At 43.6% G+C, this 24,591-nt stretch overlaps 3 protein-coding genes and 1 pseudogene across 4 annotated transcripts; 2 read left to right on the plus strand and 2 right to left on the minus strand.

Annotated features, from left to right (window-relative positions):
- Positions 1-1,273: 1,273 nt before the first annotated feature.
- LOC308525526 (lysine-specific demethylase 4D-like) lies at positions 1,274-2,731 on the minus strand (the record flags this gene model as incomplete). Its single annotated transcript, XM_081100321.1, has 1 exon — positions 1,274-2,731. One exon carries the CDS (start codon positions 2,729-2,731, stop codon positions 1,274-1,276), a length of 1,458 nt encoding a protein of 485 aa, XP_080956447.1.
- Positions 2,732-3,494: 763 nt separating this feature from the next.
- Positions 3,495-4,144, plus strand: LOC308525528 (proline-rich protein 23C-like; annotated as a pseudogene). Its single transcript has one exon. The product of its transcript is annotated as a proline-rich protein 23C-like (transcript).
- Positions 4,145-8,740: 4,596 nt separating this feature from the next.
- Positions 8,741-10,696, plus strand: LOC308525529 (lysine-specific demethylase 4D-like; the record flags this gene model as incomplete). Its single annotated transcript, XM_081100324.1, has 1 exon — positions 8,741-10,696. One exon carries the CDS (start codon positions 8,741-8,743, stop codon positions 10,694-10,696), a length of 1,956 nt encoding a protein of 651 aa, XP_080956450.1.
- Positions 10,697-17,933: 7,237 nt separating this feature from the next.
- On the minus strand, positions 17,934-19,058 carry LOC308524603 (speckle-type POZ protein-like; the record flags this gene model as incomplete). The annotated part of the gene is made up of 1 exon (XM_081099162.1): positions 17,934-19,058. One exon carries the CDS (start codon positions 19,056-19,058, stop codon positions 17,934-17,936), a length of 1,125 nt encoding a protein of 374 aa, XP_080955288.1.
- Between the last annotated feature and the right edge of the window lie 5,533 nt (positions 19,059-24,591).

Consider the following 24,591-nt stretch of genomic DNA (forward strand, 5'->3'; position numbering starts at 1 on the left):
ATATAGAGTTCAAAACCACACTTTTAAGGTTTTTCAAGAACTTTCTAGAAACTTCTGATAAATTTAGTAAGACCCTCAAAAACTCTGGTGAGACCGCTGATAAATGTAATGAGACCCTCAAGAAATCTAGTGAGACCCTCGAGGTTATGAAAAAGGACCAACTAGAAATTAAGCATACACTTACTGCAGTAAAGGATATTATGCAGAGTTCCAACAGCAGACTAGAGGATCACAAGAATCAAGTCAAAGATTTGAAATACGAAGAAGCAAAAAACACCCAACCAGAAAAGCAAAATGAAAAAAGAATCCAAAAATACAAAGGAGCCTCTGGGACAGCTTCAAGCGTACCAACATCCGAATTATAGGGGTGCCAGAAGAAGAGAGAGGGCAAGATATTGAAAACCTATTTGAAGAAATAATGACAGAAAACTTCCCTTACCTGATGAAAGAAATAGGCTTCCAAGTCCAGGAAGTGCAGAGAACCCCAAACAAAGGGAATCCAAAGAGGACCATACCAAGACACATCATAATTAAAATGCCAAGAGCAAAAACAAAGAGAGAATCTTAAAAGCAGCAAGAGAAAAAGACAGTCAGTTACCTACAAGGGAGTACCCATACAACTGTCAGCTGATTTCTCAACAGAAAGTATGCAGGCCAGAAGGGAGTGGCAAGAAATATTCAAAGTGATGAATAGCAAGAACCTATAACCAAGGTGATTTTATCCAGCAAAGCTATCATTCAGAATTGAAGGTCAGATAAAGAGCTTCACAGATAAGAAAAAGCTAAAGGAGTTCATCACCATGAAACCAGTATTATATGAAATGCTGAAAGCTATCCTTTAAGAAAAGGAAGAAGAAGAAAAAGTTAAAGATACGAATTATGAACAACAAATACACATCTATCAACAAGTGAATCTAAAAATCAAGTGAATAAATGATCTGATGAACGGAATAAACTGGTGATTATAATAGAATCAGGGGCATAGAAAGGGAGTGGACTGACTATTCTTTGCGGGGTGAAAGGGGTGTAGGGGATGCGGGAAGAGACTGTACAAAAATCGTGCCCCTATGAATGAGGACAGTGGGGGGATGGAGTGAAGGCGGAAAGGGCGTGGGAACCAGGTGGAGGGGAGCTATGGGGGGAAAAAAGAGAAACAACTGTAATAATCTGAACAATAAAGATTTAATTTTTTTTAAAAAAAAGAACATGGAGAACAAAAGTAGACATCCCCTGGGCTTCGGGGACTGGAGCACAGTAGCACCCAAAAGCCACCTTAGGATGCTGGGACCGGCAGTGCTGGGCTGTCCATGGAGGGTTTGTCCTCAGGCACAGGCTGGGCTTTGGGATCCGGAGCTGTGCGCACTGCGCCCACTAGGCGGCGCCTCTTAGCTGGGACCTGAACAATGGACTCTTGAGTCCCCTGTTCCCGAGGACGACGACCACTCTCACGACCACGTGTGCCAGTTGGCTGGTGATCCTGGGCAGATGGGCCCGAGGTTGGCTGTGAGGATGGGTCGGGCTTTGAGGAGCAGAAGGCCACGGCAGCTGCGGGCTGGGCAGCAGAGGCAGAACCCTGGCCTAGCGGGGGGTGCAGGCATGGCTGGCGCACAAGGGCTCGACTGCCACAGTGGCTGCGGGACCCACGGCGCGTGCCCACTGATCCAGGGGTGTGCGTGGCCCGACGGGGCTGGAGGTGACTCGGGCCCAGCTCCACCTGATCCACAACACTCTGGTCCTGCCCTCGTTTCCACAGCTCATAGCGCTCGGGCTGCAGGAGGCGCACGAACACGTCCATGGAAAAGCTCACCCGGGCCTCCCCGCAGCTGCACTGAGAGGCCACTTTGCCATAGTCGACCCATCGCGCGGTGGCAAAGTTGATGGCCTCCGCACAGTTGAAGCCATGGTTGAAGCCAGCGTGGTAGCCATAGGGAAAGGTCACCATGAACTCTCCAGCCTCCTGAGTGATGCGGCTGAACGGGACCCCGTTCTCCTTGAGGACAGTGGGCGAGATGAGGGCCACCTTGTGCCGCAGGAAGGCCTGGCAGCCCCGAGAGCTGCCCGGGAAAAGCTCCCTGGCCAGGCGCTCCAGGCGCGGGCCGTGCTCTGGGGGCACCGCGTACCACGTTTTGGGCTCCCCGAAGTGCAGGTAGTTGATGCTGTAAAGGTCCATGTCCTCCGTGTGCCAAGCGAAGGTGGTCTTCCACATGCCAAAGTACAGGTAGGGGGTGTTGACGCCTTCGATGACAACCCCACACTCCTGCTCCAGCAGGTCCTGGATGGTTCCCAGGTGGCCAAGGTTCCATTGTTTAGTGTTGGCGTCAAACAAGGAGCCACTGATGTCAGCGCCATAGATGGGCGGGTCGTACAGGCGCGTTTTCCAGTATTTCCGCTCCAGATCCTCAAAGTCCAAGTGTGGTGGAGTCTGATACTGTGCACTGTTTGCCAACAGGCGATACTCGCCCACTGTCATGGCCCTCTTCTTTTTGTGGTATTGAATGAACACACCTGCTCGCCCAGACGCCACCTGCTGGAGGGGAGTGGCTATCACCATGTCATTGACATCATCATAAGTCTGTCTGGCGTTCCATTCCTTGGGTGGAATGACCTTCGCCAGGCCAGCTCGGTGGGCACCTTGGGATTCCATGTAACCAATATATTTGTTGAAATCTTTAAATTCTTCCATGGTTGGGTGGAAAGTCATGATTCTCCCACTTGGCTCATTAGACACCATGGCTGCAGTGTAAGCCGAGGATTCCCGGGTTCTCAGGGATGTTTTAGATTCCTGAGAATGAGGGAGTAATGTCTTCTCTCTTGTTTTTTTGTTTGTTTGTTTGTTTTGTTTTTTTAAGTTTTGGTGTATCTGTGAGGCAGTCACTCAGATTCAGTAACCCTAACCCAATAATACATCTGAATCATAAATAATATAAAACTATAGTCAGTTCTTTAAACTTGTAATAGGAAAATAGCTCTTTTGCTCACAAGCACAAATAGCAGAAATCAAAACCCAATTCCAAGTGAAGGTCCTGCAGGATCCAGAGAGACAGTATCCACTTGAGAGCTGGCTTTCAAATGCAGCCCACATCCTCTTGTGCCTGGCTTTATACCGGGGCCATAGTAATCTTCTCATTGCACATCCAATGGGATCTCGGGAGGAGGGGCCTGGTTAGTCATCTGACTTTGTCCAGGCCCCATTTTCAAAACAAAAACTAGCCCTAGCGAGTTTGGCACAGTGGAAGGGTCCTGGGCTCGATTCCAGTCATGGCACATGACGAATTGGGGGCTTGATCCCCAGTGTGGGGTGTGCAGGAGGCAGCCAATGAATGATTCTGGCTTATCATTAAAGATTCTCTCTCTCTCTCTCTCTCTCTCTCTCTCTCTCTCGCTCGCTCTCTCGCTCTCTCTCTCTTTCTCTCCCTTCCTCTTTGAAACCAATAATAATAAAAAAAGATATCCAAGGCCCTAAAGGAGAAATAAAAAAATGAAATGAAAACTGGATGGCGCCCAACCTGCAAGGCCCGGCTGGATCCCACGCCGCTGATGCGCTCACCTCCGTGCTGGTCCTGGCTGCAGGCTATGCCCTGCAGCTGCCTCTGGACAGCGGAGTCCACCTGGTGCTGGAGCCCGAGCCCACCTGGGTCCTGCAGCAACTGTCTCTGGGAGGGCACACCCTGGTGCTGGTCCCCGAGGCGCTCTTGGGCTCAGGAGCTGGGGCGCACCCGCCCGTTGTCAGCCTTGAACCCATTGCTCTCCTGGGCGCACGAGGGGGAGGGGCGGGGGGAGAGGGGAAGGGGGCGGGGGGTCAGGGGGGACGTCGCCATCCAGCAGGGATTCTTCTGCGCATTTGCCCCACAGATCGCAGTCCCAGAAGAGGCCCACCACCAGGACGAAGACGAGGCCCCCGGGTTCCTGAATCCCTGGATGGTCCCTGCAGCCAGCTGGGTCGCTGGAACGGGGTTAGGCACCCACCCGCAGGGCCCAATCAGACAGCGATGGCCTCGGACCCCCACGCCTAGTCCAGAGAGGCTCGCCTGGGCCCTGCTTCAACCTGAACTTCAACCTGTGGGAGCGCTTCCCCAGCTCACCGCTCCAAGCTCTACCTCCAGGGCCTGCTCCCAAGGCCCGGAAACGCCTGTTCCAGGGATGAACTGCTGCAATCCCACCCCCAGGGCTGAGGACCAGGAGAAGGGATTCTGATAGCCCTTGTGTGTATATTGCACATCCTACAAGAATGGATAAAGGCAGGTACTCTTGATGCAGGACGCTTTGCAGAATTTTCGATCAATGGGAGACTAAAACATTTGGAAGAGAGATCACAAAGCAGCAGAGAAATGCTGCTTCAAACACAGGGTACTTGGGGTGGTGAGCACACAGTGCTACATACAGATGATGTATTATGTAAAATTGGGCACTTGAAACGTATGTAATTTATTAACCAGTGACCCTAACAAATATGTTATTTAAGAAATATTTTTAAAATACAGTGTATATCCAGCTTGCTACTTAGGTTGTTTTCTTTATATAGGTCACCTGTAAGCAGTTCCATTCCCCCTAGTTTTGCTTCAAACCTCCCGCTAGTACTTTTCACTAAAAATACTTCCCTTTTTGTGGGTCCTAATCTATAATAATAAAGCATAATATGATAATTGGACTGGATGTCCTTCTGACATCCTTCCGTCGTCCTTCTGGATGACCTTCCTGCAAGCCCAGGTTCCGGGGGTCAAAGGGAAGCCAGTGCCGGCAGCCAGGGAAAGGAAGGCCTACTCTTGCACAAATTTCGAGCATTGTGCCTCCAGTATGTAATAATTTGGAATCAAGATTTTACAATAGTACAAAGCAAGCACTTTTTAATTGTTGTTTTATATAATAATTAGGAATCAAGATTTTGCAATCATAGAAGGCAAGCACATTTTTAATTGTTGATTTTCCTTTAAAGCATAAACCAGTAGAAAACAATAACATGTTATATCAGAAAGCAGAAAGATACATCTAACTCCAGGCGCGTCCGCTTATTTACACGTGGGCTTTCTGGAACACTGCTCACAGCCAGTCTCCAGGAGCACACCTTTCTTCATTCAAATTCTGCTCCTATCCCAGAGCTGGCCTCCTCCTTCTCTCACGCCTTTGCCTATAGGCCATGTAAATTTATCTTAGATTAACCCTTTTTGTAACCCCCCCACCCCGATTTGATGTATAAAAAGCTTGCAATACTCTGGGACAATGGGCATGTTGTGTTTTCTACCATGCTGCTGGAGGTTTAGACTCCATGCCTCAAGACGGGACTTGCTTTCGGTGAGCATTTTGGTTAATAAAACCATACTTACAAAAAAGACTTTCAGCGGTGGAAGTGAAATTTTTTTATCAGCCTCTAGCCTCCACAATTATTTGGGGGCAACAAATCCTGGGCTTTGGTTCCCCTCTAGTCTCCCTCCCTTTTCTTTTCTTCCTTCCCTTCCCCCACCCAACACCCTCTCCTGCTAAACCAGGCTCCTTTGACCAATTAGGTCAGCAGAGACTCAAAAAACAGTTTTGATCTTTCTGAGTCATTGATAGGTTTAAAATGCTATCACCGATATTTGTTCACAAATATATTAAAGGTAACTGATATCTGACTTTTTTTCTAATATTGTTCATTCAACCAATTGAGGGTTTGAGGTTACTGTTTTCTGCACTTGTCTTAGTAATTATATCAAAACATTTTAAGCAAAACATATTTTTATGGCCTAGTAAAAGTGTGTAGAGTTGGTGAATGAAGTTGGGGATGGTTGTGGGGTTCTGCTTGACTGCCTGGCTGGGGAATTGGATATGTACAGACATTATCTTCAGGATGACTCGGTGGAAATCATTTGGCACTGGGCTGAGCGGTAGTACCAGAGTTGCTGGGAGATATATGCAAGCAGAGGACAAAAGTACCATCATCCAAATTTTTTCTCTTCAAGTCTTCTTGCTGTTTCAAAGCTATATGTATGTATATATTTTTATATTTTAATATATTTTATTGATTTCAGAGAGAAAAGGAGAGGGAGAGAGAGATAGAAACATGAATGATGAGAGAGAATCATTGATCAGCTGTCTCCTGCACACTCCCAACAGGGGACTGAGCCCACAACCCAGGCATATGCCCTGACTGGGAATCAAACCGTGACCTCCTGGTTCATAGGTAGATGCTCAACCACAGAGCTCTTCCAGTTGGGGTATATGTATATTTAATGTGGTTAATTCCCTGATTTATTTCAATAAACAAATCCATTAAATAAATTAACAAGATTATTCCAATTGATAATATGTGGGGATGGGACAGTAGGGCAGAATTGGCAGGGGCTGGCCTGGGTTCTGGTGATCAGGGAAAGTTTATAGCAGGAGAACTTTCTGAGACCCAACTGACAAAAGGAGTTGGTTTCCACTTAGAGAAAACAGCAAAGGTAATAGCTCTACTGTGGAATAGAAAGGAAGCTTGTTTGTATGAGTCATAGAATAGAAGAAGGAGAACCATAGAACCTTTTGACCCATATTAGGTATTTGAATATTTTTCTTTTTCTTTTTTTAATCACTAATTAGTTAAGTATTTTTATTGATTTCAGAGAGGAAGGGGGAGGGAGAAAGAGATAGAACCATCAATGATAAGAGAGAAACACTGATCGGCTGCCTCCTGCACACCCACTAATGGGGATTGAGCCCACAACCCAGGTATGTACCCTTGATCAGAATCGAACCCAGGACACTTTGGTCCACAGGCCGATGGACTGAGCCAAACCAGCTAGGGCTGTATTTGAATATTTTTCAACTTGAAATAAGGCATTGGCAATTTAAAACAGCACTTCAGATGATGTGACATCCATACTCAATCAGCATAGCTCTTTGAACAAGGAGAGAGAAGTACTTAGAGTATCTAAGTGATACAGGGAGAGTTGATGGTTATTTTGACTTAGTGTATACTATTGAAGATGCACGGAGTGGACAAACTTAGAATAAATTTTGGAAATTGAAAATGATAGTTTGGGTACAGAAGGAAACATTTCAAAGAAGCAAACCACCTTTCCCCTGGCCCCAGCCCTCCCTTACAGAACTTCAGTAACCCTCGGGCATATGAAGCACCGAATAAAAAAGTGAAGAGCAGTGAGTACCCTCCTGTGAAGCTAGTGAGTGTGTACTTGGTGAAAACTGTTGAGAAACAGTAGCAAGGTAAAATTTGAATTCACATAATCTATGACCAAGAGCTTAATTTGTAGGCACTGGTGTGGGGTCCTCCAATAGATGTGTGGGCGGATGTTCACAGCAGCGGAGTAAGAGGTCAGAAGAGGAAACAACGGGAAGGCCCAGCGGCAGTGGAAACGTCTGTACAATTGAATGCAGCCCACGAACAAAACAAAGTCCAGCTCTGTGCGTGACACAAATGAAGGAAAAATACACACAAAAGGGTACATGAAAACATTCTCTTCTTAAAGGGTTATATTTAAAGGTCCTATAAAGTTTTTAAAAAACAGTTACAGTTTTAATTTCGTATTGTTTACTGAAATTAATATGCTTGTAGTTCGGACCGGGTTAGTAGGAGAGGCAGATGAGGCAGTGCTCCCGAAGGAGGAGCCTGAGTCAGGTACCAGGTGACTGGCAATAGAGTGTTTCTTGACCTGGGACGTGGTTCTATTTGTTCACTCTATGGTTATTTATAGATGTGAATAGTTCTTAATATGTGTAAGTTAAGCTGTACAAATATGCTTTGTGAATTTCTGTAAGAACATATTTTATAATTAAAAAATGTTAAACCTTCCTGCTTTAAAAAAATTATCATGTACTGGTTTATAGAATTGTTTGTTTCATATTGCACTGTTTTGTAGACTGTTTTTAAAAGTAGATTATGTTTCTAATTTTTTTCATTCTACTATTCTTCGTTGACACCTACTCTTATCTATTATTTTATTACACTTAGTGTAGTGATACTTTATTTTTTAGAACAGTTTTAGATTAAAAATTTGATCAGAGAATTGATAGAGTTTCCCCCATATAACTACCCCCATGCTACCTCATTCACGGTTTCCCCTATTATTAATACCTTACAATACTGTGGTACATTTGTTACAGTTAATGAATCAAGGCCTATACGTTATTTAATAAATCTGTTAATCAGATTTCCTCAGTTTTTACTCAATGTCCTTTTAATGTTCCTGCCAGAAGCTGATCCACCCTTGCTGCTTGACACAGTCGCTGCAGGGAAGAAACATCTGCACAGCTTATGTTTCAAGGGACCTGGCATATATGGAATATGTTTGCTCCCCCTCTTAATGCTATGTGTTTTAAACAGGACCACCTCCCTGAGAAAGGTTGTTTCCCCAAGTGAGGATTTTTCCCTGGAGATGGGGAGGGAATAAAACGCCTTAACTAAGTGACAGGCGGGTAATTAATCACTTTAACTATGAACAATCATGCTTAAGCTACATAATATTTACTTAGGATAATCTCCTTCAGTTACTCCCTTGTAGCTTAAAAGAACAATAGAGTAACCTTGGAATAGAGATAAGAAATGCCCTAACCTTTGGAATAGAATGGATAGGATTAAAATCAACTGGTATAAATACAGATGTAATAGGACAATAGACACAGACCTTGGCTGGAGATCCTGGCTAGAGAACGGGGCTATGATGACCAACTGAAAGCTGCTCAAACAAGAGAGAAGACATTACTCCCTCATTCTCAGGAATCTAAAACATCCCTGAGAACCCGGGAATCCTCTGCTTACATTGCAGCCATGGTGTCTAGTGAGCCAAGTGGGAGAATCATGACCTTCCACCCAACCATGGAAGAATTTAAAGATTTCAGCAAATATATTGGTTACATGGAATCCCAAGGTGCCCACCGAGCTGGCCTGGCGAAGGTCATTCCACCCAAGGAATGGAAAGCCAGACAGTCCTACGATGATGTCAATGACATGGTGATAGCCACTCCCCTCCAGCAGGTGGCGTCTGGGCGAGCAGGTGTGTTCATTCAATACCACAAAAAGAAGAGGGCCATGACAGTGGGCGAGTATCGCCTGTTGGCAAACAGTGGACAGTATCAGACTCCACCACACTTGGACTTTGAGGATCTGGAGCGGAAATACTGGAAAACGCGCCTGTACGACCCGCCCATCTATGGCGCTGACATCAGTGGCTCCTTGTTTGATGCCAACACTAAACAATGGAACCTTGGCCACCTGGGGACCATCCAGGACCTGCTGGAGCAGGAGTGTGGGGTTGTCATCGAAGGCGTCAACACCCCCTACCTGTACTTTGGCATGTGGAAGACCACCTTCGCTTGGCACACGGAGGACATGGACCTTTACAGCATCAACTACCTGCACTTCGGGGAGCCCAAAACGTGGTACGCGGTGCCCCCAGAGCACGGCCAGCGCCTGGAGCGCCTGGCCAGGGACCTTTTCCCGGGCAGCTCTCGGGGCTGCCAGGCCTTCCTGCGGCACAAGGTGGCCCTCATCTCGCCCACTGTCCTCAAGGAGAACGGGGTCCCGTTCAGCCGCATCACTCAGGAGGCTGGAGAGTTCATGGTGACCTTTCCCTATGGCTACCACGCTGGCTTCCACCATGGCTTCAACTGTGCGGAGGCCATCAACTTTGCCACCGCGCGATGGGTCGACTATGGCAAAGTGGCCTCTCAGTGCAGCTGCGGGGAGGCCCGGGTGAGCTTTTCCATGGACGTGTTCGTGCGCCTCCTGCAGCCCGAGCGCTATGAGCGGTGGAAACGCGGAGAGGACCGGACTGTTGTGGACCACGTGGAGCCCACGGCGCCGGGTAGCCAGGAGCTGAGAGCCTGGAGGGAGGGCAGGGCGGCCTGGAGATCTGCGCTGGGCCTGAGGCACCTCCAGCCCCGTCGAGCCACGCACACCCCTCGATCAGTGGGCACGGGCTGTGGGTATGGTCGCCGCCACACCCTTGTGCGCCAGCCATGCCTGCGCCCCTCGCTAGGCCGGGGTTCTGCCTCTACTGCCCAGCCCGCGGCTGCCGCGGCCTTCTGCTCCTCAAAGCCCGACCCATCCTCACAGCCAACCCCGGGCCCATCTGCCCAGGATCTCCAGCCAACTGGCACACGTGGTCCTGAGAGTGGTCGTCGTCCTCGGGAACAGGGGACTCAAGAGTGGGTTGTTCTGGCCCCTGCTAAGAGGCGCCGCCAAGTGGTCGCAGTGCGCACAGCTCCGGATCCCAAAGCCCAGCCTGTGCCTGAGGACAAACCCTCCATGGACAGCCCAGCACCACTCAGCCCTGGTGGCCAGCATCCTGTGCGGGCTTCTGGGTGCCGTTGTGCCCCTGACCTTCAACCCTTGGGGCCCCCATTGGATCCTGAAGCACCGATGCACCCTGGCCCGTGCCTGCTATCTCTGGACAATATTCCAGTCAATTTCCCTGACAATGTCTCACTAACTCCTCCCTGTGTCACTGGGAATCTGAGGTCCTTCCCCACAGACCCTGCTGGAAACCACAGGGCCCCTGCGAGCCTCTCTGAGCTTGTAAGAATGGACCACTCTTATGCCTCCATGGTCCAGGCCCCCGCCACAGTTGCCAAAATTTCCTGGGCCCCTGACTGTGAATCCCTGGAGCTAAAGCTAGAGGCAGCTGCCTCTCTGGAGTCCTGGGACACATTCCCTGCCAATGGGCGGTCTTCCATCTTTGAGCCTATCACTGATGAAGATTTAGCCAAATATGGCTGTATCTAACCCTCAACCCTGGGAACACAGCACCTCCCAGCCAAGCCGCAATCTGGGCTGGCCCTGTCCACAGTCAAGATGCTTTATCTCCTAGAAATGATGCATTTCTTAAGCTGCCAGATGTTTCTACTACTATGACAAGCAGGGCTCCCAGTTGCTAGACAAACGGACCTCCCCATTGGGCAGCTGCCCTGGAATGCTGTGGTACCTCTCAGGCATTCTCAGCCCACTCCTAGATGCCATGGACACGGCTGGTTTTGATATCACCTTCAGGATCCCTCCCTACCATAGTGTGCCTTGATAAGAACATTCTCAGGTGTTCTAAACTAAATTACACCAGGAGATAGATAGATATAGATAGATAGATAGATAGATAGATAGATAGATAGATAGAACTGTTAGTCTCTTAAAGGCTTGGAGCCAACTACCAAAGGAGAGCTCACATTCCTGTGGCTGTCTTTGGAAGTGTGTATTAGTTTCCAGATGACTCATTCTGCAGATTCCTAAGACCCTGGTTTCCACTGGACCCTGGTTCCCACTGGACGTGCTGCAGCCACAACTGAGCCCAGCAGCTTCTCTTACTCGGCAGCTCTGTCACACCTACACACGGCTCAGGCCTCTGCTCAGGCTGGAACTAGAACTTTACCCAATGAGTCTGACAGCCAGTACTGCCTTGAGGATGTTTGTAATTTGTTAAATAATATGTTTGTATCGATTTTATACAGAGAGAATGGGAGAGGGATAGAGAGATAGACACATCTAACTCCAGGAGCCTCCGCTTATTTTCACGTGGGTTTTCTGGACCACTGCCCACAGCCATTCTCCTGGAGCACGCCTTTCTTCAAATAATAAATAGAGGAACTAGTCTGGCAGGTGTAGTTGTATGGTTGAGTCTCTAGCCATGAACCAGATGGACTTGGTTTGAATCTTGGTTAGGGCATATGCCAGAGTTTTAGGCTAGCCAGTGGTCAGATAACTAATTAGTCAACAGAGCCAAATATCAACAGTACAACAATTGAAAGTTCTTGTGAGAGCCAAATTGTTTTCAAGTTAAACTATATACATAAGTACATTGTTATTAACTTAATTAGGGTACTCCTAAGGCTTAGGAGAGCCACACTCAAGGGTCCTAGGTGCCGCATGTGGCTCGGGAGCCGCATTTTGCCAACCACGATGGGGGCTTGTAGGAGGCAGCCAATCAATCATTATCTGTCAACATTGATGTTACTCTCTCTCTCCTTCTGCCCTTCCTCTCTCTGAAATCAATAAAAAAATATGTTTATCAAAATAAATAAATATAGTAACTAAGTTATTATAACTAAGTTTTGCTAGGTACCATAGTAACTTCTCAATTTCCCTGCCCCAAACTCAGTCTTCAAAGGTAAGGCAAATCCCCTAGAATCTGAAGATTATATGTAAGTGGAAAAGATAAATGCAAGCACAGAGAAATAAAAAACTCATAAGAGCTCAAATAAGGAAGAGGGATCTGCTGTGTACAACTAAAGAAGAGTATGAGGAGCAGATGACTGAACCTGAGAATCCTTCCCCCTCATCACTCCCCAGAAAAAGGCCCCAGGAGAACATTGACTAAAGAGGATGAAAAAGGCTTGAATCCCTGATATGGTTAACAATGAGCCCCGCAATAAGCAGTGAATAGCTACTCCTCTGCCATGTGCAAGGTCTAAAACATTGGACTGACCCTTCCTTTGTGGCTCAGCCATTCAGCATGGGCCCTGGGAATAAGAGGTCATAGGTTCAGTCCCTGTCAGCACACATGCCTGGGTCATGGGCTCCATCCCCAGTGGGCAGAGTGCAAGTGTCACAAAATCAATGACTCCCTCTCATCATCGATGTTTCCATCTCCCTCTCCCTTCTTCTCTGAAATCAATAAAAATGTATTAAGGAACAACAGAATTTCTGCTGTTACCACATATATTCAACACTAGGATGGATTGCTATTCAATGCAATTAGACACGTGAAAGAAATAAATCTAACAGGAAAGAGGAAAGAAAGCTATAATAATGTATATTATTAGCTCAGCAGGATCACATAATTAGAAATTTTCCTGAAATCTATAATTAATGAAGTTAGGAAGAAACGAGATCAGTGGATTTCCTCTAAACAATGAAAAATAGTAAAAGAAATTTACAAGGCATCTTGTATGATCAAAAACTGCAAATCCTAAAAATAAATGTAATAAAAGTAATATAATTCTGTGTGTGTATAAACTATTAAATGCTATTGAAACAAACGAAAGAAAGAACCATAAGTCCTGTAAGTGGGAATGTCCCATATTCATGGATTGAAAGACATAATATGCTAACTATGTCCAATGTCACCAAACAGACCAATACCATAAATACAATTCTATAACTTTAAAAAAGTGTGTGCATATACATGTGTGTGTAATTGAGAAGTTGGTTTTTAAATGAGTGTGTGACTAGGACTCTTTGAAGTTGTTTTAGTCAATAAATGAGAGACAGACCTCACTAAAAATGAATTAGTGTTGTAGGCATTATCACCTCAATTACTTTCATATCTACATAGCACACTTAAAACTGCTTCCATATTGTGGGGGAGAATATTTGTGTAAAGGAAGAGATAAACTGTTGTAGGAACAGGGTATAAAGGTCTGTCTAAGAAGATCTATCTCAGCTTTTCTTTCCTTCAAGCAGTGACCTTGAGTTTATGTAAGATATGGTAACCCAGGCAGCTGCAGTGGATTTCGAATCTCATTAATCACAATTTCATTCTTTACTCATCACCTACTACCTAAAAGTATTGATAGATTTAAAAGGCTTTTGGGAGGTGATTTGCTTATGAGGCTGGAGCCCTCAGAAACAGGATTAGTGCCCTTAAGAAGGAGACTTCAGAAAGCTCCCTAACCTCTACTAATTGGTAAAACTGAAGGAGAAGCCAGCTGTGTATAAAACAGGAAATAGGCCTTCCCCAGAAACTGAATCAGCCACAATATTGACCTTGGTCTTTTCAGGTGCCAGAAGTATGAGAAATACATTGATGTTGTTTATAAGCCACCCAGTCTACAGTCTTTTTGTTATAGAAGTAAAAATAGGCTAAGACAATGTCCTTGGTAACCATCCATATATCTTCTTTAGTGAAGTGCCTACTCAAGTCCTCTAAATTGTACAATGATCATTGGATTTTTTGGTCTTATTTTGAACTGTATGAGTTCTTTGGATACAAATGCTTTAAGATACATATGCATTTAAAATCTTTTTCTTTCTATTTATGGGTTATATTTCTGTTTTATTAAAACATTTAGAAAGTGAACCAAAGGCCTAGTAAGTGTGGGGATTTGGGGGAGGGAATAGATTTCAGCTTGTCTATCCAGGCATGCCACCTCCACACACACAAACATATGCATGTACACACAGCAGCTCTCCTTTGCCTGAAATGCCATAGTCCTGTCCTGGTTGCTGCAGAATGGAGGAGCCAGGGAGAAAGCAACCTGTCAGGGTCTTGGCTTACTATGACCAGATTTGTGGTCCAGAATTTGAGCATTGTCAACTGGCACTCATCTCATCTATACTTAGCGTTCTGCCACCCCCACTTGAGCATGGCCAGCCCACCTGGAGGTTACTGAAGGGATGTTAGGGGGGCTGGGACTATCTGTGCCTGGAGAGTTATGATGGTTGTTGGTGGTATTTGCTTATGGTATGTAAATAATCTTTCAGTTTAAAAAGGCTAATCTGTCATTCTATTATTATTTACTTATTGCGGATTAGAGTTATCTAAATACAGAAAGCCCAGAATAAGGTACAAACCCCAAAACTCTAAGATACTTCAGGTCTGTTCTTTCCATTTTCTCTACCTGTGTCTTCATTCTTTTATTCTCCTCCATATCTTTATTTCCCTTTCCTTTACATATTTTACTCCCATAGCATGCTTCTGTGTAGCAGTTTGGACGCATAATTTAAATATAATTTCACTAGCCAATTTTAATTGTGTGATGTGATAAGCTTTGAATAGTGTAGAGTTGTATTGAAAGCAAATTCCAAACTGTAGCTTATATGTTAGGCGACACAACAAAAGAAATGAGTATCATTGAAAATGAGCATATTTTTGAAATTATACCAAAGCTTCATATTTGATCAGGAAAATAATGTCTTTTACAGAGTTAGATAAAATTAAAAGGTCTTTTGAGCTGACTTCCCACATCTTAGATATTGCTGTTAACTGATAGCAATTTTGTGTCTATATGTATCAAACTGGGGAAATAATGCTCTTAGAGGTCCCTGGAATCCATAAGGTAGGAAACCATAAATGAAATAATATTTGGGAACACAGTGAAAGGATACAGTTCCATGATACTGACCCAAAAATATAGCTTCCCTGTCCAGAGATTTCTTAATATTATGGAAAATGGTGAAGAACTTGTCAAAAGAATGTTCTCTTTCATACCACAAATGTAACATACTCAGACCTCTAGATCCCAGGATTGCCTACCCTGTCCAAAATTTAATCCCCTCTCCCAAAAAGGTAATCATATGCTGGTGATTAATATGCCCTGTTTCTAATGATCATTTCTTCAATTCATATGAATAAAATCACATTGTATACACTTTGGTGTATACTTTCATTTGTTTAAAAGTATTTTGGTGAGCCCAGCCAGAGTGAATTAGTGGTTGACTGTCGACCTATAAACCAGCAGGTCACAGTTCAATTCTCAGGCATGGCACATACCCAGGGTGCAGGTTTGATCCTCAGTCAGAGGAATTACTAATAGGAGGCAGCCAATCAATACTTCCCTCTCATCATTGATGCTTCTATCTCTCTCTCCCTCTCCTTTCCTCTCTGAAATTATATATATATATATATATATATATATATATATATATATGTTTAAAATAAAAGAATTAAAGAAAAGTATTTTGGCGAGATTTATGCACTCCTCTGTGTGTAACACTTGTTTGTATTATTTTGTCTCAGGGTATTCCACTACATGATTGTACCACAACTTGGTCATTCTACTGGAGACCAAGTAGATGGGCTTGGCCCTTGAGCCCATTTTTCTTGGATTGTTTCTATTCCTTTTGTGTCTTGTATGAGGACTTTATATAATTTGGATATTAACCCCGTATCAGAGGTAACATTGGCAAATATTTTCTCCCATACGGAGGGGTCCTTTTTCATTTTTTATTTTTAAATATATTTTTATTGATTTTTTACAGAAAGGAAGGGAGAGATATAGAGAGTCAGAAACATCGATGAGAGATAAACATCGACCAGCTGCCTCCTGCACACCCCCTCCTGGGGATGTGCCAGCAACCAAGGTACATGCCCTTGACCGGAATCGAACCTGGGACCTTTCAGTCCGCAGGCCGACGCTCTATCCACTGAGCCAAACGGGTTTCGGCAGAAGCTTTTTATTTTGACCTAGTTCCATTTGTCTCTTTTCTCCTTCGTTTCTGTTGCCCAATAACTAAGATTTGGAAACAGCACAAGTGGCCATCCGTAGGCAAATGGATAAAAAAAGCTGCGGGACATTTACACAAGGGAATACTACACAGCTGAAAAGAGGGGTTTCTGAAACTCTGGGGCAGCATGAATGGACCTGAAGAATATCATGCTACATGAAATCAGCCAACTTCTTGCATTTAATTGCACTTTTTCAGACACCCCTGTCATCTATTATTATACTTCCTGATGACAGTTTAAAAATAGAGCAAAATCCAGAGAACATATCCTATGCCATGCATCATGTGTGCAGATTTTAACAAACTGAGTAAAGGACAAACCAAAACCTATGTTTTGAAAGTTTTCATCATATTTAAAAATATAGTAAATGGATTTTCATGGCATAAAAGGAAACCAAAAACAAAGAAAAAGAGTAATGTGTTTGTCTTAATTGATAGTGTCTTAGGAAAACGCCTTTCTTAGATACTGGTGTTCCCCAGCATGTAGAATGATTCCTAATCTATTTCTAGTCAAAAGTGACTAAAGGAAAAGTTAGGCCTGAGATGGAGAGAGGAGCAGGAAGAAATTTTACATATAAGGAACTTTGAGCTACATTTATAAAGGTCACACTTTCACCTTCATAATCCAGGAATGCCCCTACTCAGCCAATAGGTTAGGGCACATATTGCAGTAAAAGTGGGAGGTGGCAAAGACATTGTAGTGGATGTGGGTTTTAGCATAGCCAAGAAGAGGCCCTTCTGGACACTCCTATTCCTCTATTTCTAATCATCACTACAGACTCCAGCAGCCCAATTCCAATGTCTCCCACTTTTATCTCCAAGTGATGCATCCCTGAGGTAGAAGTCTGAGCACCCCAGTCACGGAAACACTCAGATCCGGGAGAGACATTTGCACCTTGAGGACCACATCCCACACAAAGGCTGCTCAAACCTCCAGGTAGGAAGACAAGTCTATTAGTTCTTCCCGGCTGCAAAGTGAGAGTCACTGCAAAAAGAAAAAGAAATCATGTGGACACAGTGCAAAGAAAGTCCTGAGGCAAAAGTTGGTCTTTTAAGATGTTACTTTATTGTGAGCTACAACAACAAGAGCAGTTTTTATTGTCACATCTAGTAAAGAGATGACCACAACATCTGCAGAAGAAGCAAATCCCTAAAGACAGACATTTGAGCGTTTGTCTAAATTTAAATGTTTGTGGCCCAATGTAGGACTTATCTCACCCTGGTCAGTGTCTCAGTGTTTAGAGCTTTGGCTCAGACCTGAAGGGTCAGGGGTTTGATTCCACTCCAGGCTGCATACTGGGCTGCAGTTTCCATCCCGTGCAATGCGTCTGTCTGGGCCTTGCATCTCTTTCTCTTTCTCAGAGTCTCAGGCTTTCCTTCCCTCCTTTGCGCTCCCTCTAAAATCTATGGAAGAAAATATCCTCAGCCTGGCCAGTGCTGCTCAGTGGTGTGTGTCAGTCTATGACCCAGGAGGTCAAGGATCCATTGGTGGTCAGGGCAGATGCCTTGGTTGTGGGTTTGATCACCAGTAGGGTGCATGCAGGAATCAGCTTATGGAAGATTCACTCTCATCGCTGATGTTTCTCCCTCTCTCCCTCCCCCTTCCTCTCTGAAATCAGTAAAGATACCTTTGAAAATAAGATTTCTTTAAGGAAAATAATGAAACTAAAAATCTTGGGCCAAGATGCAGACTTCCCCCGACAGCAGACGAAAACTCCACAGGCTGTGCTGTCTACCAGATGCTCAATGGCAGCAACAGTGGCTGCTGCTTCTGGAAAATCAGAGGAGTCTTACAACCCGCAGGATCTCAGGACTGCTTCGGGCGCTTGCGTGGGGGTCCCAGACAGGCGCCCTGTGCTGAAGCCAGAGAGAGGTACATCTCAGCCACCAAGTGGGGATGGGACGCCACCATTGCCTGCCACCCTTCAGTCTCCAAGACCCCCTCAGCATGAGAGTGGATGAAATCCACTGCCTGAGTTTTCAGTTGATCTGCGCTGTGGAGGTCAGCCAAGGTGAGCATTTCTGCAGCATTCTCCTCAGAGAGCTGTCTGCTGAGGGCTTCCTCACACATGACTTTCAAACGCTCCAGGGCATACTTGTCAGCAGCTGCCAGCAAACCATCAGCCATTTTGTCCAGGTTCGGAGCCTTCCCCGTGTAAATGAAGCACATCATTTCCTTAAAAACTCCAGGCTCCATGTCAATGATTTCAACCCGATTCTTTTTGCTCTCCTCCATTGCATGTGCAAACATGGCCCTAAACACTGGGGAACGAGCTGCTACGATAGCTTTGTGAGCCTGGAATTCCTGGCCAGCAACACAAAAACAACAGTCTGTGAACCAGGAATTTTCCCAAAGTCCTCCTAGCTCATCGGCCAGCTGGCACTCAGGAACCTTCACCATCTTCGTGGTATTCTGGCCAGAAATGGTGACGGAATCTTGCACCACACTCACCTCACAGAGGAGGGTCAGCTTGTCATCAGGGAGAAGACTATTGTCTTCATCCAAAAGAACATCTCTCCGGATGAATTTCTTGAATCCCCAGTCTTTGCCTTGTACAAAGCTATATGCCCGATGACTCTCCAAAGATTTGATTTCTTCTCCCTTGTCATTCAGGATGGAGAGTTTGAATTTTGCCAAAAATATACGCTTTGGAGAAGTGACCAGAAACAGGTAAAGTGACAGGTAATCTTTGGTGTCTTCATCTAGCCCTTTTGGGTATACTCTCAAACACCATTTCAGTTGAGCAATGGCTTCTGATGAAAAGGTTGAACTTTGAATGACTTCACCCACTTCCTGTGGGCAAAAGCTAAAGTTACTGATGGTCCACATGTGGGAGAATTTCACTACCTTGATCTCAGTGTGGCACCAGCTCTCAGCTGCAGGGCCATTCGACATTTCTGCTGGAGGTGGCGGACTTGGAACCCTTGACATTGCAAGTTTGAAAGTTAAACAAGATTTCCAAAGTCAGAGGACAAAGATTTCTGTTCTCTTTTCACCCACGTTAAGTCAGTAGTGGGAAGATGAAGTTGTCTTGTCTAACAGGAACTCTCTCAGAGCAGGGCCTACAGCTGCTGGTACCTGTCCTTCTGCATTCGCTTCATACTCTCTACAACATCCAGGCTTTGCTTCTGAAAATAACTGTCTGAAAGATGCACCTAAAAGATAAATGCTGTTTTGCTGGCGTGGTTCAATGCTTGAGCAACCAGGTCAGGGTATGTGGCCACGTTGCAGGCTCGATCCCCAGTGTGTGGGGATTGCACGAAGCAGCAATTCAGTGATTCTTTCTTCTTTGATGTTTCTATGTCTCTCTTCCTTTACCTTTGCCTCTGAAATAAAAATAAAATAAATAAAACATAAATGCTACCATAGTAGACAGATGCTCAACAATATCTAAGATTCATTTAATAATATTTATTGAGTTTTTGGTAGGGTGCCAGCCATTTCTTAAAGTGATCCTCTAATCCACAGGTGGGGAACGTCCTGCCTGAGGTCCATATAAGGCCCCCAAAATCATTTGGTCTGGCCCTCCCAAGGCATAGGGGTAATTTACACGTTTGACCAAATTGCAGCAGCCTAATTATCAATCATTTCATTTCATTTTTTATGGCCCTCAAAGGATGTTATAAATATCCAAATGGCCCTTGGCAGAAAAAAAGGTTCCTCACCCCTGTAATCTAATGTATTGACACTTCAATATAGTCCCAGGATTAAATAAATAAATAAATACAAAACTAAAGGCCTGGCCAGTGTGGACCAGTTGGGTGGTGCAACATCACCTGTACCAAATGCCCATGGGTTAGATTCCTGGTCAGGGCACAAGCCACGGCTCAGGTTTCACACACATTCAAGGCGCATGCTGGAGGCAACGGATTCCCCATTGTCTTTCTCATCAGTCCCTCAATCTCTCTCCCTCTCTCTCCTTAACTCTATCTGTAAGTAATTTTAAAAAAATAAACACACAGGAATCTCTACACTAGGAAATCCTAAGATGCAGTTCATGGAAGCATGACTGGTTCATCGCTATGTCTGATAGTCTCTCATTATGACGAGTGCCACTTCTTGGGAAGCCTTACAGTGGTTGGGATCTATTGTAAAGTTTTCAAATATAGCCTGGAACTGAAGGTATTAAAGGAATAGCAAAGCGGACCTTTATGGGTTTTTTCTCATTGACACATTTTGTTTTTTAGGTTAATGTGTATGAAGATTCTTACATGCATACATTATGTGAAACGTTTTAGTTGGTTTATGATTTCCATAATTAGGGAAATCTCTTTTATGACCTAAAAAACATCTAGTGGCAATATGGTACTAAAATAAAAAATAATGAAATAACTTATTATACTAAATATCACTCTATTAAAGTGCTCTAATTCCAGATATTTGAAATATTGATGTCATTTCAATTAACTAGGAAATCTATTTCTCTACTTAGAGAAGATCCCAGTAATTGGAGAGGTAAATTGAAAATATTTGTAATAAGATAAAGTAGGCATTTTTTGAGCTATGTACTCAAAAAAAATAAAAACATATTTATTCTAAATTCCATACTCACCAGAGTCTACTATGAGTGCATTCCACCTCGGTGAGTTCTGTGGATATCAGGGTCAGTAGGAATTCTCTTCACTCAACTGGCAGCTCCAACTTCAGTCAATCTACTCTGGAGAAGTGATGTGTCCCCTGCATCAGATGGGCCTTTTATATGACTCCCCTTAGGCCACACCCACTTGCTGAGATTGGCTAAAATCTACAAAAGGAAGTGAACACCTTAAATGGATTATATAGATTATAGTTTGATAGCTAATTAGGGTTACAACACATAGAAAACACCTGGGGGCTGACACCTTAACAGAATGTAAATGTGTTTTCTGGTAAGAAACATGAAACTTTTCAATATGCAATACAGTATTAACTGTAGTCACTATTTCATAGATGCTGTAGAAAATTATTTTTAAAAGAGGTGCCATGCTACCTGTATTGTGTTGAAACCCATCACAAGTTAAGAAGTTATTGATGCCATATGAATTATTTTCCACATTATCAAATGTTTGGGAATTTAAGTCCTATTTTTAAAAATCTATGAAAATAATGTTGTGAGGAGTTTAAGAAGTGAAAATCTAAGTAACTCTACTTTTAAAATTTATGGAAAAACAAATGTAAAAGGCATCAAAGACCACATATTCTAGAAAGAGGCGCAGCTGCTGCCCTCTAATTCAATGTACAGGATTGTAAACCAACGGAAGGGTCATTGACCTGCAAGATCCCAAAATTAGTTAATTTTCAGAAAATTATCTCAAACAGTTATCAACTTGTTGCAAGTCACCCACGTAAGCTTATAGCAGAAGAAGTTTCCTTTTTTCAGCAAAAATCAATTAATTCTGTGGGCAGTGTTCCCTCCTGTAGTGTTGTTACCTACGGCTGTCCCGTACAGAAATTTCTCCAACACTCACTTGCACTGATATTTCCTAGATTTCTCATTCTGTCACACAGCATTTTAACATTCTATAACCCAGGCCCTGTAATCTGGTTCTTACTTCAAATAATAAATAGAGCAACTAGTCTGGCTGGTGTGGTTGAATGGTTGAGTCTCTACCAATGAACCAGATGGACTTGGTTTGAATTTTGGTCAGGGCTCAAGACTGAGTTTGAGGCTATATTCCCTTAGGGGGCTTGTAGGAGGTAGCCAATCAATCATTATCTGTCAGCATTGATGTTAGTCTCTCTCCATCTGCCCTTCCTCTCTCTGAAATCAATTTAAAAAAATATTTATCAAAAAACATAAATATAGTACCTAAGTTTCGCTATGTACCATAATAACTTCTCAATTCCCTTAGCCCAAACCCAATCTTCAAAGGTAAGGCAAAAGCCCTAGAATCTGCAGATTATAGTTTAGTGGAAATGATAAATGATTGCACAGAGAAATAAAAAATTCCTAAGGGCTCAAATAAGGAAGAGGGATCTGCTGTGTACAACTAAAGAAGAAAATGAAAAGCAGATGACTGAACTGAGGATCCTTCCCCCTCATCTTTCCCCAGAAAAAGTCCCCAGGAAAACAATGACAAAATAGGTAGACAGAGGCTTGAATCCCTGCTATGGCTAAGAATGAGAGGGGCAATAAGCAGGAAATAGCTACTCCTCTGCCATGTGCAAGCTCGAAAATATTGGACTAAGCCTTCTGATGGTGCTCAGCCATTTAGCATGGGCCCTGGAAATAAGAGGTCATAGGTTCATTCCCTGTCAGCACACATGCCTGGGTTGTGGGCTCCATCCCCAGTGGGCAGTGTGCAAGTGCAATAAAACCAAAGATTGCCTCTCATCATCGATGTTTCTATCTCCTCTTCCCTTCTCTGAAATCAATAAAAATTTCTTAAAAAACAATAGAATTTCTGCTGTTACCACATATATTCAACACTATAATGGATTCCTATTCAATGCAATTAGACACGTGAAAGAAATAACTCTAAGAGGAAAGAAAGCTATAATAATTTAAATTATTAGCTCAGCATGCTTGCATAATTAGAAATTTTCCTGAAATCTATAATTAATGAAGTTAGGAAGAAATGAGATCAGTGAATTTCTTCTAAACAAACAAAAAAAAATGGAAAGGAAATTTACAATTCATGTTATATGCTCAGAAACTGAAATTCCTAAAATGAAATCTAATAAAAGTTATATAATTCTGTGTATATAAACTATAAAACACTATTGAAAAAAAACAACAGAGGAAAGAATTATGAGTCCTGTAAATGGAAATATCTCATATTCATGGGTTGAAAAACATAATATTGTCACTATGTCCAATGTCACCAGACAGACCAATACCATTAATGATTCAATAACTTAAAAAATGTATGTGCATATACATGTGTATGTAATGGGAAGTTGGTTTTTAAATGAGTCTGTGACTAGGACTCTTAAAAGGTGTTTTAGTCAATAAAGGAGAGACAGACCTCACTAAAAAGGAATTAGTATTGTAGGCGTTATCACCTCAATTACTTTCATATCTACATAGCACACATATAACAGCTTCCATATTATGGGGGGGAATATTTGTGTAAAAGAAGAGATAAACTGTCATAGTCGCAGGGTATAAAAGTCTGTCTAAGACAACGGTTCTCAACCTGTGGGCCATGACTGCTTTGGGGGTCAACAGACCCTTTCACAGGGCCGCCTAAGACCATGAGAAAACACATATATAATTACATATTGTTTTGTGATTAATCACTATGCTTTAATTATGTTCAATTTGTAGCAATGAAAATACATCCTGCATATCAGATATTTACATTATGATTCATAACAGTAGCAAAATTACAGTTATGAAGTAGCAATGAAAAAATTTTATGGTTGGAGGTCACCACAACAAGACTAGCTGTATTAAAGGGTCACGGCATTAGGAAGGTTGAGAACCACTGGTCTAAGAAGATATATCTCAGCCCCCCCCCCTCCCCCCGCAAGCAGTGACCTTGAGTTTATGTAAGATAGGGTAACCCAGACAGCTGCAGTGAATTTAGAATCTCAATAAATCACAATTTCATTCTTTACTCGTCAGCTACCTAAAACTTTTGATAGGTTTAAAAGGCTTTTGGGAGGTGATTAGCTTATGAGGCTGGAGACCTCATGAATAGGATTAGTGCCCTTATAGGATTAGTGCCCTTATGAAGGAGATTTCAGAAAGCTCCCTCACCTCTCCTAACTGTTAAAACTGGAAGAGAAAACAGCTGTGTATAAAACAGGAAATCGGACTTTCCCAGAAACTGATTCAGCCAGCATATTGACCTTGACCTTTTCAGCCCCACAACTGTGAGGAACACATTGATATTGTTGATAAACTACCCAGTCTACTGTCTTTTTGTCATAGAAGTACAAATAGGCTAAGACAATGTCCTTGGTAACCATCCATATATCTTCTTTAGTGAAGTGCCTACTCAAGTCCTCTAAATTATACAATGATCATTGGGTTTTTGGTCTTATTTTGAACTGTAAGAGTTCTTTGGATACAAATCCTTTAAGATACATATGTATTTAAAATATTTTTCTTTCTATTTATGGGTTATCTTTTTACTTTCTTAAAACATTTAGAAAGTGAACCAAAGCCCTAGTAAGTGTGGAGATTTGGGGGAGGGAATAGATTTCAGCTTGTCTATCCAGGCATGCCACCTCCACACACACAAACATATGCATGTACACACAGCAGCTCTCCTTTGCCTGAAATGCCATAGTCCTGTCCTGGTTGCTGCAGAATGGAGGAGCCAGGGAGGGCCTGTCAGGGTCTTTACTTGCTATGACCTGATTTGTGGTCCAGAATTTGAGCTTTGTCAACTGCCACTCATCCCATCTATACTAAGCGTTCTGCCACCCCCACTTGAGCATGGCCAGCCCACCTGGAGGTTACTGAAGGGATGTTACGGGGCTGGGACTGTCTGTGCCTGGAGAGTTATGATGGTTGTTGGTGGTATTTGCTTAT

The sequence above is a fragment of the Myotis nattereri genome, assembly GCF_964212035.1.
Source record: "Myotis nattereri genome assembly, chromosome: 9".
Lineage (NCBI taxonomy): Eukaryota > Metazoa > Chordata > Mammalia > Chiroptera > Vespertilionidae > Myotis > Myotis nattereri.